The 15,674-nt window shown below is 46.6% G+C and overlaps 1 protein-coding gene and 1 long non-coding RNA gene across 5 annotated transcripts in view; one reads left to right on the top strand and one right to left on the bottom strand.

Annotated features, from left to right (window-relative positions):
* Positions 1 to 15,674, top strand: part of PSTPIP1 (proline-serine-threonine phosphatase interacting protein 1) — a 65,166-nt gene that overhangs the window by 27,756 nt on the left and 21,736 nt on the right. For all 4 annotated transcript variants that reach the window (XM_068204420.1, XM_068204417.1, XM_068204418.1 and 1 more), the window contains 5 exons: positions 9,680 to 9,714; positions 10,526 to 10,632; positions 12,488 to 12,550; positions 13,548 to 13,646; positions 15,312 to 15,357. In XM_068204420.1, coding sequence (XP_068060521.1) covers positions 9,680 to 9,714; positions 10,526 to 10,632; positions 12,488 to 12,550; positions 13,548 to 13,646; positions 15,312 to 15,357 — 350 coding nt within the window. The remainder of the gene's footprint in view (positions 1 to 9,679; positions 9,715 to 10,525; positions 10,633 to 12,487; positions 12,551 to 13,547; positions 13,647 to 15,311; positions 15,358 to 15,674) is intronic.
* Positions 11,463 to 15,674, bottom strand: part of LOC137482184 (uncharacterized) — a 17,180-nt gene continuing 12,968 nt past the window's right edge. Inside the window, exons 2-3 of the long non-coding RNA XR_011003914.1 lie at positions 14,645 to 14,741; positions 11,463 to 12,207 (exon numbers count right to left, since the gene is read on the bottom strand). This is a non-coding gene — a long non-coding RNA (uncharacterized lncRNA). The remainder of the gene's footprint in view (positions 12,208 to 14,644; positions 14,742 to 15,674) is intronic.

Below are 15,674 nucleotides of genomic sequence, written 5' to 3'. Positions count from 1 at the left end.
CTTAGCTTAGGAATACAAAATCTCTTTGAAGGGACCTAATTTGAAATAATTCAATGGAACTGCTGAAATACACTAAGATGACATATATTTTTCTCTGTCTCCTCCATTACTATCTTAAATTATGTATAAATTGTGTTGGGAGGGGAAGATAGATGTTGCTATGGAATTTAACTTAATAAACACGGCTGATAAACTGCTGCTATTATTGATGGCAGCAGCAATAATGAGACGTTTTGTCATTATTGTAACAAGTAATCATACAGTAATAAGGTGGCAGAGGATGAAGATGTGGGGTCACAGAAGACAATCCTGAAAGAGAAGACCTCAATCTAAACACAAACCAGCTCTATTGATCCCTGGGGCCTGCTCCCCTCCTCCATCCCATATCTCATTTCTTAATTGCAGTCTCCTTTTCACGTTGATTTATCGCTCCCAGTGCAAGTGGTTTCCTGTCCATATTTTATGGGAAAGCTTGACCCCAAAGCTTTGCCCTGCCATGGCAGGCAGGTGCCAGCGATCCCCGAGCACTGCTGTGGCTCGGTGGTGGCACAGCAAGGCTGGCACAGACACTGCTGTGCCTACTCAAGTGCTGGGTAATGCCAGGGGAATGTGCAAGACTTTCCCTGCCAGTGCTCCAGCTCTGCCTGGCCCCTCAGCAGCACCCAGGGATGCCACAGTCCCAGGAGATGGCTTCTGCCTTCTTGGTGGCTCAGTTCACTGACCTAATTGGTGAAAAGGAAGGAGAAGAAGAAATATTCTGAAATTAAAACATCAGGTCAAGAATGGGTGGGTTCCTCTCAACCCAAAGGCTAAGATCAGCATTCCAGGGTCAAAGAAAGGCTTCACCTCAACTCCTTTACTGGCAGCACAGGGCAGGCAGAGCAAACGTGTTCAGCAACAAGCAGCTTTGGCTGCCCTTCAGTAGCTTAGTGGACAATTCATGGGTCTGCCTTTTCCCAAGAGATCATGAGAGCTTGATTTAGAAGAAGAGCCAGCTCCCAGTGTTGAGATATGGATCCAAGTTCCTCTCAAGTTGGGGGAAGTTTGGACTTGGGCCCAGCACCACTTTGATCCAGCAATTTTATAGCTTGGCATGGAGGGAAGGCTGAATACACAAACAAAGCTGTGCTGTGGAGCTGATTTACTGTGTTTCCATAACCCACACCTGGCCAGGGAGAGACCAGCTCTACACTGATGTTTTTATCAGAGCAAGTGTCTCCCTGTGCCTGGTCTGAAGCAGAGAGGACACTTAGCTCTCTCTCATCCAGCATCCTCTGATTGTTTAAGGAATTACACAGATAGTGAAGGGCATTTTTCCAGGGCAAACAAAAAATCAGAGAAAACTAAAGTCTGTCCAGGACTGGAATAACACAAGAAAATGCAGTGTTTGGTTTTGATGCCTTAAAATTGTTGAACTTTCTGTGTGTGTGTGTGTGTGTTCTGCTCAGTGTGAAGTTTCTGTTTCTATGACATTGATTGCTGGCAGCAGTTCTGCCCTCAAGGTCAGTCCTTCAGGGAGACTTGAGGGAGGGAATCTATGTGCTCCCTATTAATAAAGAAAGTTTGAAAGGACTATGCTGCAACTGTGCCAGTGCATTTTTCCAAATGTTTCCTCTTTATAGGACTCCCTATTTTCATCTAGCATACTAGGTCCTAATAGAACTACAAGTACTTGATAGGCTGAACAGGGCTGTTCGCATCTTCAAATGCAGCTTTGGGTAGCAGTATTTCTTAAAGTCTCATGTATTTGTAGCTAAAACTTCCATCTGACAATCACCAGAAAAAGAGAAGCTTCCAGGGTTTTTTTGCAGACCTTCCTGTGCCATGTTATGTATGGCAGAGCAGCAGGAATTACTAATTTTAAATTACTCAGTCATTTTCTTGCTAATGCAAAATTATTATCCTCTAGTCTTAAATTTAGCCACCTTTAAAATATCTCAGATACTAAGGATTTCTGTCACTGCTTCTGGGAAATTCACACCGCAGTAGTTCCTAATATCAGGAAGGTACCTGATACCTTTTCAAAAAATCTATAAAAGGAACATAAAAAATGCACCCACAACAAACACCCAAAACCTTCCAGTATGAGGAAATTCCCAGAAGACCTTAAGAGAAACAGCTGCAAGGCTGAGGCTGATATTTCAGCACAGTGAGGACAGGCACAAAACAAGGTGCAGGGAATAAGCACAATGAGTAAATGCCAAGCACCAGAGCAGCCTGGAGAAGGTGATGGCACACTGCACCAGGTAGTGGCCATTGCTGCAGAAAACACTTCTCTCCCAAGCCTCCTCTATATTTTAAAAGCTTTTATTTTTGAATCAAAGAAAAGAATAATTTCAACATTTTTTCAGGCTTGCTCCTTCTCTCCCCAAATTCTGCTTCAGCTGAAGCAACTTGCTGAACTCAGCTAAATGTATAAATAGATTCTACTGCCCTTTTTTGTTCACCAGAGACACAGATGAAGGAATATGCTGCTGACTCAAAAGGTTGTAGGGAAGGCTTACTGGAAGGTAGCAGCAGCTCTGGGACCACTCTCTCTTGATTCAAGAAGACTCTAGGTGACAGCACCATCCGGATGCCATCCTGGGTCCCTGGGTGATCCCTAAGCATGGCTCCAGCTCCTCGGATGGACAGAAGCCTGGCAGGGACAGCTCCAGGCCAGGCACACAGGGTCCTTCAGTGCCAGCACCAGCAGTGACATCAGTGACCCGGGGAAAGGGACGTGGTGTGTCCTCTGAGGACTCCCCAGGCCAGAAACGTGAGAGCCACTCTGAGCTCGGGGCTAGCAGGGGACAAGGTCTGATGCTGCTGCTGCAGGAGTGACTGAGCCAGGGCCTCACTGCTCCTGTGCACAGCAGGGTCAGAATTGACCCTAGGAGCCAGAATGTGTATGACAGCACCAAAACCAGCAAGGCAGACACTGCACCTTTTCTTATTTTTAAAAAAAGCCAAGATGAGGTTTCTAAAAGAAGCTGGTGCTGATTCCACTGACAGAGCAAACAAACATGCCAGCTTCCAGCTCAAGAAGTAAAAGTTCCCTCTAAGTGCTAACAGCCAAAGGACACCATCACTCAACAGGCTGCGGGTCCTTGCCAAAAGCACTGCACCTGGTACAATCTCCTTCCCTCTTCCCAACCCACGACACAGCTCTCACTCAGCAGTTGCTACAGGCCTTGGCAAGCTCATTCCAATGCACAGAGGATGCACACACTTCAATCTAAGACTGCAAGAAAAATCACACAAGCTCACACTAACCCCTTCAGCTTAATATTCTGTCCCCAACACTAGATCCCAAGGGAAGGGTAGAACGGGGCAAGCACATAAAGATATTTCTTCTAAATAATCTTCTAGCCATAGCAATCAGTAAGTTCACAGGATGCCACACCAGCAGCAGCTTTCTATGGAATAGCCTCCAGTGGTTTTTTTTTTTCTTATTTAAAGCCATGAAACATTTTAGCATCCACTGAGTCGATAGGTAAAGCAATGTATGCCTGTTATCCTACTTTTTAAACTAAAGAAATTAAATCTGCATCACCATTTCCTAGTCTCTACTCATAAAAGAAATTATAAAAAGGTGATGACAAACCTACAGCCATGTTTTCTTGGCAAATGACAGCTTATACCCATATCCAGCAGGGGAGAAAGAGCTACAGGTTTTGGAGTTTAAACTGCAGTATTTGTACTCTCAGCGGTGCACACATGGGAGAGGATGTACAGAAACTGGGATTTGCAGCCAAGCTACAGACTGAGATCACAGTTGCAACTGTTTGCTGGGAGTGTGCACAGCAATGATGCCTCTCACGCTAGAGATGATTTTCAGCAGAGCTTGTGCCTTTAGGAGTAAACACCTTTCTGGCTGCAAGGTGCCTGGGAATTTCCATGCAGTGGCTTTGGGCAGCTCTTCAGCACAGCAACATGAGAGCAGAATATACTACAGAGCCCAGTTCTCAGCTGCATGCTCAGCTTCAGCCAAACCAGGGCCTCTGGGAACTCTGTTCTTCTGTAAAATAACTGATGCAAACATGCTGGTTAAATTCTGCCTAGACTGACAACAGCTATTTTTGTCATTTGCTCTGCTTGTCTCTTCTCATGTATATGATTTCCCACATTTTTCATCCCTTTTTTCCACTACCATCTCCTTAGGACCTGGGGAAAGGGTAGTTCCTTCAAGCCCATGTGTGCTCTGCTCTTCTCTGCGATGCCTGAAATAGAACATTTCAGTGAGTGTGAGGTGAGGACATCTGTAATGAAATGCCAATTGCTGTTTCCTGTGGATAAAAATAGTGCATCTGTCACTTAATATACAAAATCCTCTGTATTACTCCACACAAAGCAGGCATTTTTGAACTGAAGCTAAAAGTCAGGGTGAAGGTCACATCCTTTCATGGTTGCTTATTCTCCACCCAAATGTTCTGAACCCACACAGAATTTATACACTAGCACTTTGAACTTTCAGGACGCTGAAAATGGACCTAAGCCTCTGCTCAGTCCCCGTTAAATTTCATCTAAACAAGCTCTCTGGTAAAGAGGAAAGGCAGTTTTGAGCAGTGCTGCTCTCTTTCTGAGAGATGTGAGGAAATTTAGTTTTATGTTAAAGGTACAACATTTGTTTGGACCGTTTTAACCTTTGATTTGGATGGCAGAGCTCAATCTGGAGCCATAAGGGATCTAATTTAATGTCAGGCTTACAGGGAGGAGAAGGAACATGGAGATGTCTTCCTGTTTGCTCTGGTGACATGTGTGCTCCCAGTGCCCAGCCCTGCAGTGATGACACAGCCCCCTTCCCCTCAGTTCAGGGCTGCTGCCACTCCTGACACATCTCTGGAAATATCTGAGCAGCAGAACGTGGATGTGAACCCCCACAGCACCAGAGGAACCCTGCACACAGGTTGCAGCTTCCATGAAAGCCACAAAATCCCAAAGCTGTCACTGAGCCCAGCCTGGTGCCCAGTGCAGCCTCTGCAGCAGCTGATCCAACTCATGTGGCTCCACATCACAGCCCAGCTGGGACCTGGACACAAATCCTCCCAGCTGCGCTGAGGGGTGTTCCCTTTCTGTTTATAGCTCCTCTGAGAACAAGAAAATATCCTGGCAAAATTCATTCTTCGATGTTTTTGCCACATGCCCACTAAAGAAGGCCAGACAGAGCTGTGTGCCCGGCCTAGGACTGGCTCGTGACTCAGGAGCCTCCCTGTAAAAGAGCACCACTCCTCCTCCTTCATTTCTCTTCTGCAGCACAGACACAGTCCCAGGTGGGAATTATTGGAGAGCAGATGATTTCAGACACATCTCCCCACACTTTGCTACCCGCACTGGGCTTCACAGAAGGAACTGTTGGTAAAACCACACTGGGTGTTCCCTGTGCGCCAGGAGGAAAGGCAGATGTTAAGGGTGGCCCCAGAGGCGACTGTCGCTGCAGGGGTTTCACAGATCTGCTGTTGGGATCCATGTTACTGGGGGCTGAGGGTGGACAGGACTGCTGGGACTGTCTGTAGGGTTCATCTGGAAGAGACTCGTCTCAGTTTCAGAAAAGATATTTTTAAAAATTACAAGAGCAACTGAACATTGTAGATCGTACTGGTGTCAAAATAGAAACCTACCAGAAAGGAAGGTGGGGTTATTTCACACTTCTGTTCACCAAGCAAAGGTAGAAAAGAAAGAAAATTTTAAATTATCTGTGGTTTTCCGGTTAGAAGAACCTGTTTTACCTTCCTGTGTGCAAGATATAAGGCGACTCTCTAAATTACTCACTTAACCCAGTGTCTAAAGGCAAAGTACTGGGAAAAAATGCCCAAACTATCAAGCTTAAGGTTGAAAAAATTGAAACAGACAAAATAGTGTGGTGCAACAGTGTACGTGGTGAGATTAGCTCTCACCCAAGCGCTGCCAGTAACAGGGCTCTGCTAATTCCAGCTCTGGTGAAACAAAGTTCTGCTTTTGACGGCTGTGAAGCAGGTCGACAGAGCAATTCCTGATGGTCCCCGTGGCACAGAGGACTGCTCAGCACAGCCCAGGGCTTCAGCAAAAACGAGGTCCACAAAGAAAGAGAGAGGAAGCGGAAAAGAGCATGAAAAGCCAAAGCAAGGCGTGAGAATATTGTAGCCGCTAGATGGCAAACCCCGCTCGAAGCTGCTGCACAGGCTCTGCCTGCTCCAGGCAGGGCACTCCTGCTTCTGTCCACAATTAATTTTGACAAATCCAATCTTTGAATGTACAGCAGGGAGTCGTTTAGCAAACACACAGAGTAAATTTGCGTGCAGCCTTATTTTCAAGGAGACACCAGCGGGATTCTCCATGTGGGGATGCCCAAAGGGAAGGCTGGAGCTCTGTCTTTATCCAGAGTGGTTTAACAGTCTTCCAGAATGTATGTGAACATCTCAGAAGAGAAGAATTTTTAAAAAAAGTCAATTTTTCAGTGGTGCTTGAATTGTTTTCAACCCTTGGTTTTCTAATTTTCTAATTAACAGGACAAACACACACAAAAAAAAATCAATTACCACAGAAAGCTAAGCAGCAGCATCTGCTGAGGGTAAAACACTATTTCAGAGTGTCCAGGAGAGTGAGACATCCTCACTTTGGACACCTCAGAGTAAAGCCCATATCAATCCCACTGGACAACCAAACCCACCCAGAAGCAATCAGTAAGAGGTGCTGTACATCCACAGCAGCACAGACAGAATTAAAGCTCATTCATATATCAGCTACAGGAGTCACTTCCATTAAACCTGTGAAGCACTGAAATATTTCACTGATATAATCAGAACATCCAGGAGCAAATGTATAGCACTGCTGCTGCAGCCCAGGAGTCATAAAGGGAGTCCTGATGGATCCACAGGGCAAAGTTTGATTGATTTATTCTCTCCCACGTGTATAATTTGGCATGATGACATATTTGCTGGCCCTTTAAGCCCTGGAAGGATGTAAGGATCCAATTCACTGATTTTAGAAAATTATTATAAAAAAGGAAGGAAACAGCTTACGTCTATTTCAACCTACTTGCACCAGTCAGCAGCTATGGATTTGGCTGGACAAATCCCTCATACAAGGAAGAAAAGGCCAGAGATTTCTGAAAAGGCCATTAGAGACCATGCAGGGGAGAAATTGCTCCCTCGTTAGGTCACAGCCAGATGCATTATTGCACCAGAGACCCCCTTGGCCTTACAGAGAGCCAGCAAAAGGAGAGCAGCTCCATGGGTGGCTTGTGGCTGTGAACTGCTCTGGAAACCAAAAAAGCAGCAAATTGCTTTTGTCCTTGATATATACTGAGAAAGTGCTATTTTTTCATTATCCACTACAGCAATTTTGTCAGTTTTTGCATAACTTGAATCACCAACAACAAAGGGGAAAAAATCTCTGAGAAAGAGAAATCAACATAGAATGCAAACAGTATGTCCAGTTTTCAACTGCCCTCTGTTTTTTAAAATTCCATTATTTACCTGTTTCAGGCATGAAGTTGTTAGCACATTCCCCACCTCCTACTGGAAATTATTGACTGGAAAAGAAAATTTTATTCCTTGTATATATTTATTTTTTCAAAATAATCCATTAGAAAAAGCTATCTATGCTGCTGATATCCAACTTGTCTTTTAATGTCAAGGTTTTAATTAGCTGAAACTAATACTGCTTGTTTCCTTTGTGGTGTGAAAATTTAGTTTCCATCAAAATTTCACACCAGACAAACTTTTTACAACATAAACTTCAAATGTGTAAGTACTGTTGGGAAAACACTTAAAAATACTCAATCTAGAATGTTCTCCCTGGCTTATCTCAGGAGATTCGCCACAATCTAATTGAAATATGAAAAAAAGTCGAACAACTCTTCTTTTCTGCCTGAAAGTCTTTTCCTTGTACTTCTACAATGGGTTTCCAGGCAGTTTTTTGCTGAGGACAGGCCCAACCTTTCCCCTCATTTGTGCATATTTCTTATGCCTGGCAAGGCAGCCTCACTGCTGGGACAATGTTTGATCAGCAAACAGATGTCCAGCCTAAATGAGCACAGGGCAATTAGGATCCTTCCTGTGCCTCGCAGGGCTCCCAGTGGCCCAAGAGATGCAGATTTCCCTGCCCAGCTGTGGCTGCTCATGGCTGGGAAGAGGCAGCAGCCTCTCCTGGGCTCTCCAAGCAGCTGGGGAGATTTGGGGCTCTTCATTCACCAGCTCTTCCCTGGGCTCTCCTGGCTTCCATGGAGACCTCCAGACCAGGGCTCCGTGGAGAGCCCAGAACTGATTCCTTCCAGGAACAACACACTCTGGGGCTTGAAGAGATCATTTCTAGATCTGAAAAGCTTCCAAGTCTCACCCCAGCCCTGGCTTCTGTGTATGCAAACGTCCTGCCAGCCTGCACATTCAGAGCTAGAGGAATTTATTAAGTTGAAAATGCTTTTACACACCTTGTGTTCTCTCATCACTTCTGTGCTGGTATCTCTGGTGCCTTCTAGTACTGGACCCTGCCCTAGCCAAAGACAGGACATCAATCTGTGGTTGCCTCTCGTGTCCCCGTCGCAGAGCCATGGGGCTGCATCCAGCAGCTCCCTGCGGAGCAGCACTGCCGGGATTCCCGGCGTGGTTTGCTCCTCATGCCGTGCTCATGGGGTACGGCAGGAGCGGTGCCCAGGGGAGCGATGGGGCAGGAGCGGTGCATGCCCAGGGGAGCGATGGGGCAGGAGCTGTGCCCAGGGGAGCGATGGGGCAGGAGCGGTGCATGCCCAGGGGATGGATGGGGCAGGAGCGGTGCATGCCCAGGGGATGGATGGGGCAGGAGCGGTGCATGCCCAGGGGAGCGATGGGGCAGGAGCGGTGCATGCCCAGGGGAGCGATGGGGCAGGAGCGGTGCATGCCCAGGGGAGCGATGGGGCAGGAGCGGTGCATGCCCAGGGGAGCGATGGGGCAGGAGCAGTGCATGCCCAGGGGATGGATGGGGCAGGAGCGGTGCATGCCCAGGGGAGCGATGGGGCAGGAGCGGTGCATGCCCAGGGGAGCGATGGGGCAGGAGCGGTGCATGCCCAGGGGAGCGATGGGGCAGGAGCGGTGCATGCCCAGGGGAGCGATGGGGCAGGAGTGGTGCATGCCCAGGGGAGCGATGGGGCAGGAGGTGTGCCCAGGGGAGCGATGGGGCAGGAGCGGTGCCCAGGGGATGCTCGGCAGACGCGGTGCAGGCGCTGCTGCGGCGCAGGACCGGGCACCAAGGACAGGAATGGAGCCGCAGGACCACTCCACCCTTCAGGTTACTCCACCCTTCAGGTTACTCCACCCTTCAGGTTACTCCACCCTTCAGGTTATTCCATCCTTCAGGTTACTCCACCCTTCAGGTTACTCCACCCTTCAGGCTACTGCTCCAAAAACCCCAATTCCCCCTGGCCGCCGGCGTTTCATTCGTTTCTACCTGCAAGGGGCAAGACGAGAGGAAGGGCTGTAAACGTTCACGGTCACAAATCCAGTGTGACTGAGGGTGCACAGAAGGAGTGGTGCAATTCCCTGCTTCATGGAGCATGTTATTGTGTTTCCTGATGGTAACAGATTGATGCTATTGTGCTTGTTAGCATGGTCAGCTTTTATTACGAGGCCATTAAGGGTTTTATCTCTGTGTGGATCTTTGAGGTTCTGAGGGAAAGTTTTTCCCTGGATTCCCAACGCACCCTTAGAAGCCAATACTAATAAAGTGTCTTGTTTCTGCCCCACAGTACACTGAAGGAAGCATTTGAGATGCTCAAGACACGTAAGTATTTCCTTGTTCCCTTCCGACCTGGGAAACACAGGCACTCAATGTGTCCATCCTGTTCCCCACACCATTCCCAGCTTTTCTGTCACAGCCTGTAGTGTAAAGAGGGGAGAAAAAGGATGCCTAAATGTGCCCAAGGCTCAATGAAACCCTTTCACACACACAAAATGCAGCACATGAGAGCCAATAGGACACTGTACCTGGTCACTGGCACCTGCTGTTTACACCAAAACTCCCTCTTGAAAAGCAGCTGCTGGACTGAGATATTTTTAGGGCCTGGGTAGGGGAGTTCAGCATTTCTGGAAAATGCAGGGTTCCATTTCAGAGGCACTGAAGCTGACAAATGCAGAGCAGTTCCCAGCCACTTCAAACAGCAACAGCCAGGTGCTCTGAAATTCAATCCATCTTGGCTGATCCTTGGAAATTCTCAGCATGCAACCTCATCTAATGACTGGCCACTGCTGGCAGCAGCTCCCAGGAGCAGTGACAGCCCAGCAGCACAGCCAGGGCAAAGCACACGTAGATGGATGATGCCAGAGCTCCTTCCCTCCCTCTGCACAACTCCTGACCCTCAGTCTCAAAGGAAGGGGGCAGCTGGGGTAAATGGGGCCATGAAGGAACACACTCACTCTGTTCTTGAACCCTCAGCAATGTCAGTACATGCAGAAACACAAGGGAGACCTTTTTAAGGCTGCCCTGCTTGTGACAAGTCATAAGGCAGTCACATCACAGAAACATCTCCTAAAAAATGTGACTTTCTCTTTAAAGACCTTCCCACTGACTGAATCTGAATTTTGATTTGCTTTAGAAATTGAAAGTGTTGGAAACTCTCATATCCAGCTGGCAGTAATGCTGAAGGAAGAACTGAAAGGAATAGAGGAGTTCCGAGAAAGGCAGAAGGAGCAAAGAAAAAAGGTGAGAAGCTAGAGAATTGTTGAAAGAGACTGGGTCGATGGGCCGTGCTGATGACCTGTCTCCAGCCATAGGCTGGGAATTGTGCAAAAGATCATAAAGCATTACCAGCATGCCCTGCTCCCTCTGTAGATGAGACCGGGGGCAAAAATCTCTTTCTGAACCCAGCTGGAAATAAAGTAGTGCTCTGAACTCAGAAGCCAGAGGCTTTAGTCCCTTTTACTCTCTCTGGTGTAACTGCAGATGCTGTTATTATTATTTCTGTAAGAATTTAGTCCTTCCTTTTCTCTTTTTTATACCCTTGCTAATGGTTTTCTTTGATATGACCCTGCACAATCTCCAACACTAAATAAAGGCGTAATGCAAATGTTTAAAAACATGAAAGCAAATTAATATCATGCTGAATGCAACAGCAATATATGCTGAATTCCAAATACATGGAATAAGTAGCACCTAGTTGATGTTGTATAATAAAAAAATTGAGTATATTTAAGGCCATTTCATCCCCTATGACCTCATCAAGCCCTAAGTCTCTTGAAAAATAGTTCTCAATAGAGACAGCAGTGACAACTCTCACACCTTCTCTGGGTCTGTGGGGTTGAAGACAAAGACAGGACCATCCCTTCACTCTGACAGCACTTGAGTGATGGAGGAGTAAAATAAATATTCCTTTCTTTGCTAATTTTAAACAGGTGAAAATGCCTATAACCAGTATCCAGTGCCACAAAAACCATGTGTCTACAAGCCCCTGACACACAGGAACTTGGAATAGCAAAGAATTCTGAATATGAAAGTGGGTGAAACCAGTGCTGCTACGGAGATTTGAGGTTGACAGTGATCTGATGAAGCAAATGAGGCATTAAAAGACAGGCAGTGGGCACCAGGCTCATCAGTGTTTGTTCCCCATTCCCTTTGCCACTGGGACGTGCAGAGAGGCTCCCTCCTGCTGAGAGCTGTAAGCCTGTAACTCGACAGTTAGAGGGGCCTGGGGGAAAAAAAAGGAAAAACTGCTTTGGAGTCTTAGATAAGCTTTTTTTCTCTGTCCAGCATGTGGCTGTGAGGAAGCCAGCATTAGACATGCTGGATGGTGTCAGCAGTTTTGGTAACCTCCCAAAATGCTGTGATTTGTGTTGCACTGTAGCTGTCTCAGGACTGTGCCCAGTGTGAAACAAGAATTTGGGTGGCCCTGGAGAGAGTTTTGCTTGAGCAGAATGTAAAGATTAAAGGACCAAAAGTCCCCCTGAAGAAAGCCATCCCCTGCCAGTAGGAGCATGTCTCATTGTCACAAAAAGCTGGGCATATCACAGGTAAAACCACGAAAGAGAATCCAGCACTGCCCTTCCAACACTGCCCAGATCACTCCAGCATGGAAATCAAATCACACTGAGCATGAAGTTGCCAGAAGCAGTGGAATGTAAAAGAGACAGGAATTGTTTGGATTGAAAATGGACAACTACCTGTGCTCATGGGGGTGAGACAGTGGTTTGGTCTGCAGAGATGTGGGATCAAGCTCTGGCAGTAGCAAAGGAGCCCTGCTGGCAGAGCCCACTGTGACTGGGTGCTGCAGTGTTTCATCTCCTTAAGAAAACAAGGAAGAAAATTAAGATCTACGTCCTCTCTGCTATTAATGGAAACCACTGAAGCAGAATTATCTGGGATTTTTTTTTTTTACCTGGCACTTTGATGCTCTCTGTTTCACTTAGAAACCTTGTCATTTATAAAAGCAGAGTGAAATAATTTTGCCCACAGGGAGGTGGCTCATAGAAAGGCCCTGATTATGGTTTTCCTAATCCTGCTGCTGGAAAGGGGAGGAAGAAGTCCAAGGCAAGAAATGCTGACTTGTGTGTGTTTCTTACAGTACGAGTCTGCAATGGAGCGGATGCAAAAGAGCAAACTGTCCCATTATAAGAAAACAATGGAGGTAAGCAGGGAGGGCTTGGGCAGGTTTCCTGATGCAAACTGGCTCCAGTAAAATCTGTATCACATGTACCTCTAGTTAAAGAAAGGTCAAAGCTGTGTGAGTGTGCAAGAGTGTGTGAGGGAGGGAAGATGTCATTCCTGCTGCGAGGAGAAAGCTGATCTTCCCTGAAAAGTCTCCAGAAGGTTAATACAGGATGAATGGCGCCCCAGGTCAAACAGGATTTCATTCTGTCTAGGCAAGGGTACTTAGAGGAGAAAATGTAATTTTTCAGTGTGTGTAAGTACAATTTTAAGAACAGTGAGGGAATCTTGAAGGCAGGAGGAATCCTCTCCATCTGGAAAGCTTGCAGGTACAGAAACTACAGGCAGCTGGGTTTGGTTTCCAATGGGCAACTGCCTCTAAAGGAAAGTAGCTGCAGACCTGTCAGTGCTACAGCTGGAAGTGTATTAATGATTTTTTTTTAAAACTGTGGTTGTTCTAAGTGCATCTCTAAGATACAGAGATGTTTTGGTGCAAACAAAGATTTCTCTCGCTTCTGAGAACTACACCAAGACTGTTGACTATGGGGTGCTGGCTCTGCCTCACGGCTTGGAGCAATGGCCAAGGCAACACATGACAACCCACCCCACGGCCACCCCGGGAGTGTGGGCTCCCAAATTCATCTCTCCATGGCTCCTGGGCAGACGCCTGGTGCACCAGTGGTTTTAGAGCAGCCTGTGCATTCCTGACCCCTGCAGGGAGTGGCAGGTATACAAAGCAAACAATTTCAGGGCTGCAGGAAAAGGATACAATTTGTGCTGTCAGCCCCTATTCCAATGTTTCAGTTCTATTTTTCTGCCTCCTCACGGTGCCTTTGGGATTTTCTTCTATTGCCCACACTGGGCACCGATGTGCTGCCCCAGACTGCAAAGGAGGAAGTGGCTGGAACATCACCGTGGGGGGAAGCCAGCCCTGCTGCCCCAGGCAGACCCTGACGTTTGATCTCATTTGCACCCAGTCCAAGAAGACCTACGAGCAGAAGTGCAGGGAGGCGGATGAGGCCGAGCAGTCCTTTGAACGCACCAGCGCTGCAGGCAACCCGAAGCAAACAGAAAAGGTACCTGAGAGGAAATGCTGTTCAGGGGGAAAAATGGGGCTTTACCTTCTCCAGGTACAAGAGAATGCAAAAACCAATCCATTCTACAGGATGCCAGGGGCTTTGCCTTGAAATTAACCCCGAAGAATCCTCTGGGAAGGGACTAAGTTATTGAATTAATTTATCCCAGGCTGTGATCCAATTGCTCTATGAATCCTGAAAGGAAACTGAATGAGATTTTTCTCTGAAATTACTCATTACAAAAAAGAAACAAGTCAAAAATATGTCATGCAGTTAGTTTTGCCTTTTGGTCTCTTTCATTTAGTAGGTGTAGCATCTTACATTAAAATGCATATTTTTCCTCAACATTTTTCTCCTCATGGTGAGTTTAATTTCAACTAAATTTACAGAGTCAAAAATAAATCGTAGGAAATTAAGGCACTGCAGTCCTTCATTGCATCGTCTTGATACTTGCAGCTGACAATTCACTAACTTTTAATGAGAACATTTTACAGTGAAACAGATGGAGAAAACAAAATAAATGAACTCCTTTTGGCTCGATAAAAATCAGTGCAGTGTAAGCAAAAAGGATCAAAAATCATCTCAAGGAGCGGAGGGGTGGTGGTGCGGAGACTCTAAAAACAGCATCAGATCTTCACATTTTTATTTCCAGCATTCCCTAATCTTTGATAAGCAAACCCCTGCAGCTTAGCTGCAAAGAGGGGATGGAATCCTGGCCCTGCCAAAATGACAGCAGAACATTTCCCAGCTTCAATGGCAGCTAAACCTGACCCAGCTCCTTTCGTGCAGAGGGATCCCAGGGTGCTCCATTGCCATGTCTTCTCCGAACATGCCAGCATGTTGGGAATGCTCAGAGGCAGCTCACAAGCTGTTTAATTCTGCTCAGCATTTGGAAACAGTTTGGGCCAGGAAGCAAATAAGAAGGAAACTTCTGTTCCCAGCTTACGACACGTTTCCCAGCCAGCTGTGATGAGGAATATGATCCTAAGAACCTCTACCTGAGCCTTGTCTTCAAGGGCAGGGTGGAAGAATGTATTACACTGGTGTCTAGAGCAGTGCATGACTGTGCTGTCATCCCCATCTGTGCAGAAGGACCTGCGAGTACAGACCTGTCAGTGATGGCTGTTTTCTCATTTGCTGAAAGCTGCAGGTTTTTAAAACAGAGAACTTCTACTTAGAGTGAATTTCGCTTTTAGGCTTCTGAGTTGTTATGGAAAATAATCTGGCATTTCCAAAGTATTTTAAAAGCTGTGTGCTTTTCATCTGAGTATTACATGAGGAGCTTGAAAGATGAAGAATTTTAGCTGCCATTTATTTCTGCTCATAAATATCTATTAGCACATCAAACAATTGAGAAAAAACAGCTCAGCCAGCAGGCACAGCTTCAGTCTGGATCACGCTGGCTCTGAGCTCCTCTGGCAGGGATGTCTGAATGGAAAGCTTTCCCTTGAAGTCATTGCACCTATGGCTGCACCTGGGAAATTCTGGTCCCTTCTCCATAGCACACATTCAGCAGAACTGTGCATAAAGGGGGGACAGCCAGGAAGTGCTTGCAAATTAGAGCCTTTCCCCTAGAGGGGAAGAGAGAGCAAGCAGCACAAAAAACTGGGGCAGAAGCAAAAATATGTCAGAAGTTAATTTGGGGTGTTTCTTTTCCTTTTTCAGAGCCAGAACAAAGCCAAGCAATGCAGAGATGCAGCAAATGAAGCAGGTGATGCTCTTTGCTGTTTGAACTATGAGCCTTCTCAGCAAAGACCTACCAGCACAGGATTTTGATAGAACACATCCAAATCACCCAGGCTGTCAGAGTTCCCAGAGTCACCTACCCAAATACGAATGCAGCAGCCTCTGAAGAGCAGCAACCTGACAGTCATCGGCATTCACTCCCCCTCGTGGAAATGCCAGTGTCCTGCTTGCATTAAAGAATTTACAGAAGACTTCCTTTAGGGACTTCACCCAGGGAAGAAAAGCTCTTCTTGAAGCAAGCTTGAAAGCACAGCAGACACTCAGAATGTCCCGAGACAGCCC

This window comes from Anomalospiza imberbis, chromosome 13, assembly GCF_031753505.1.
Source record: "Anomalospiza imberbis isolate Cuckoo-Finch-1a 21T00152 chromosome 13, ASM3175350v1, whole genome shotgun sequence".
NCBI lineage: Eukaryota > Metazoa > Chordata > Aves > Passeriformes > Viduidae > Anomalospiza > Anomalospiza imberbis.
The sequence above is the reverse complement of the archived record's forward strand: the minus strand, read 5'-3'. Positions and strand labels throughout refer to the sequence as shown.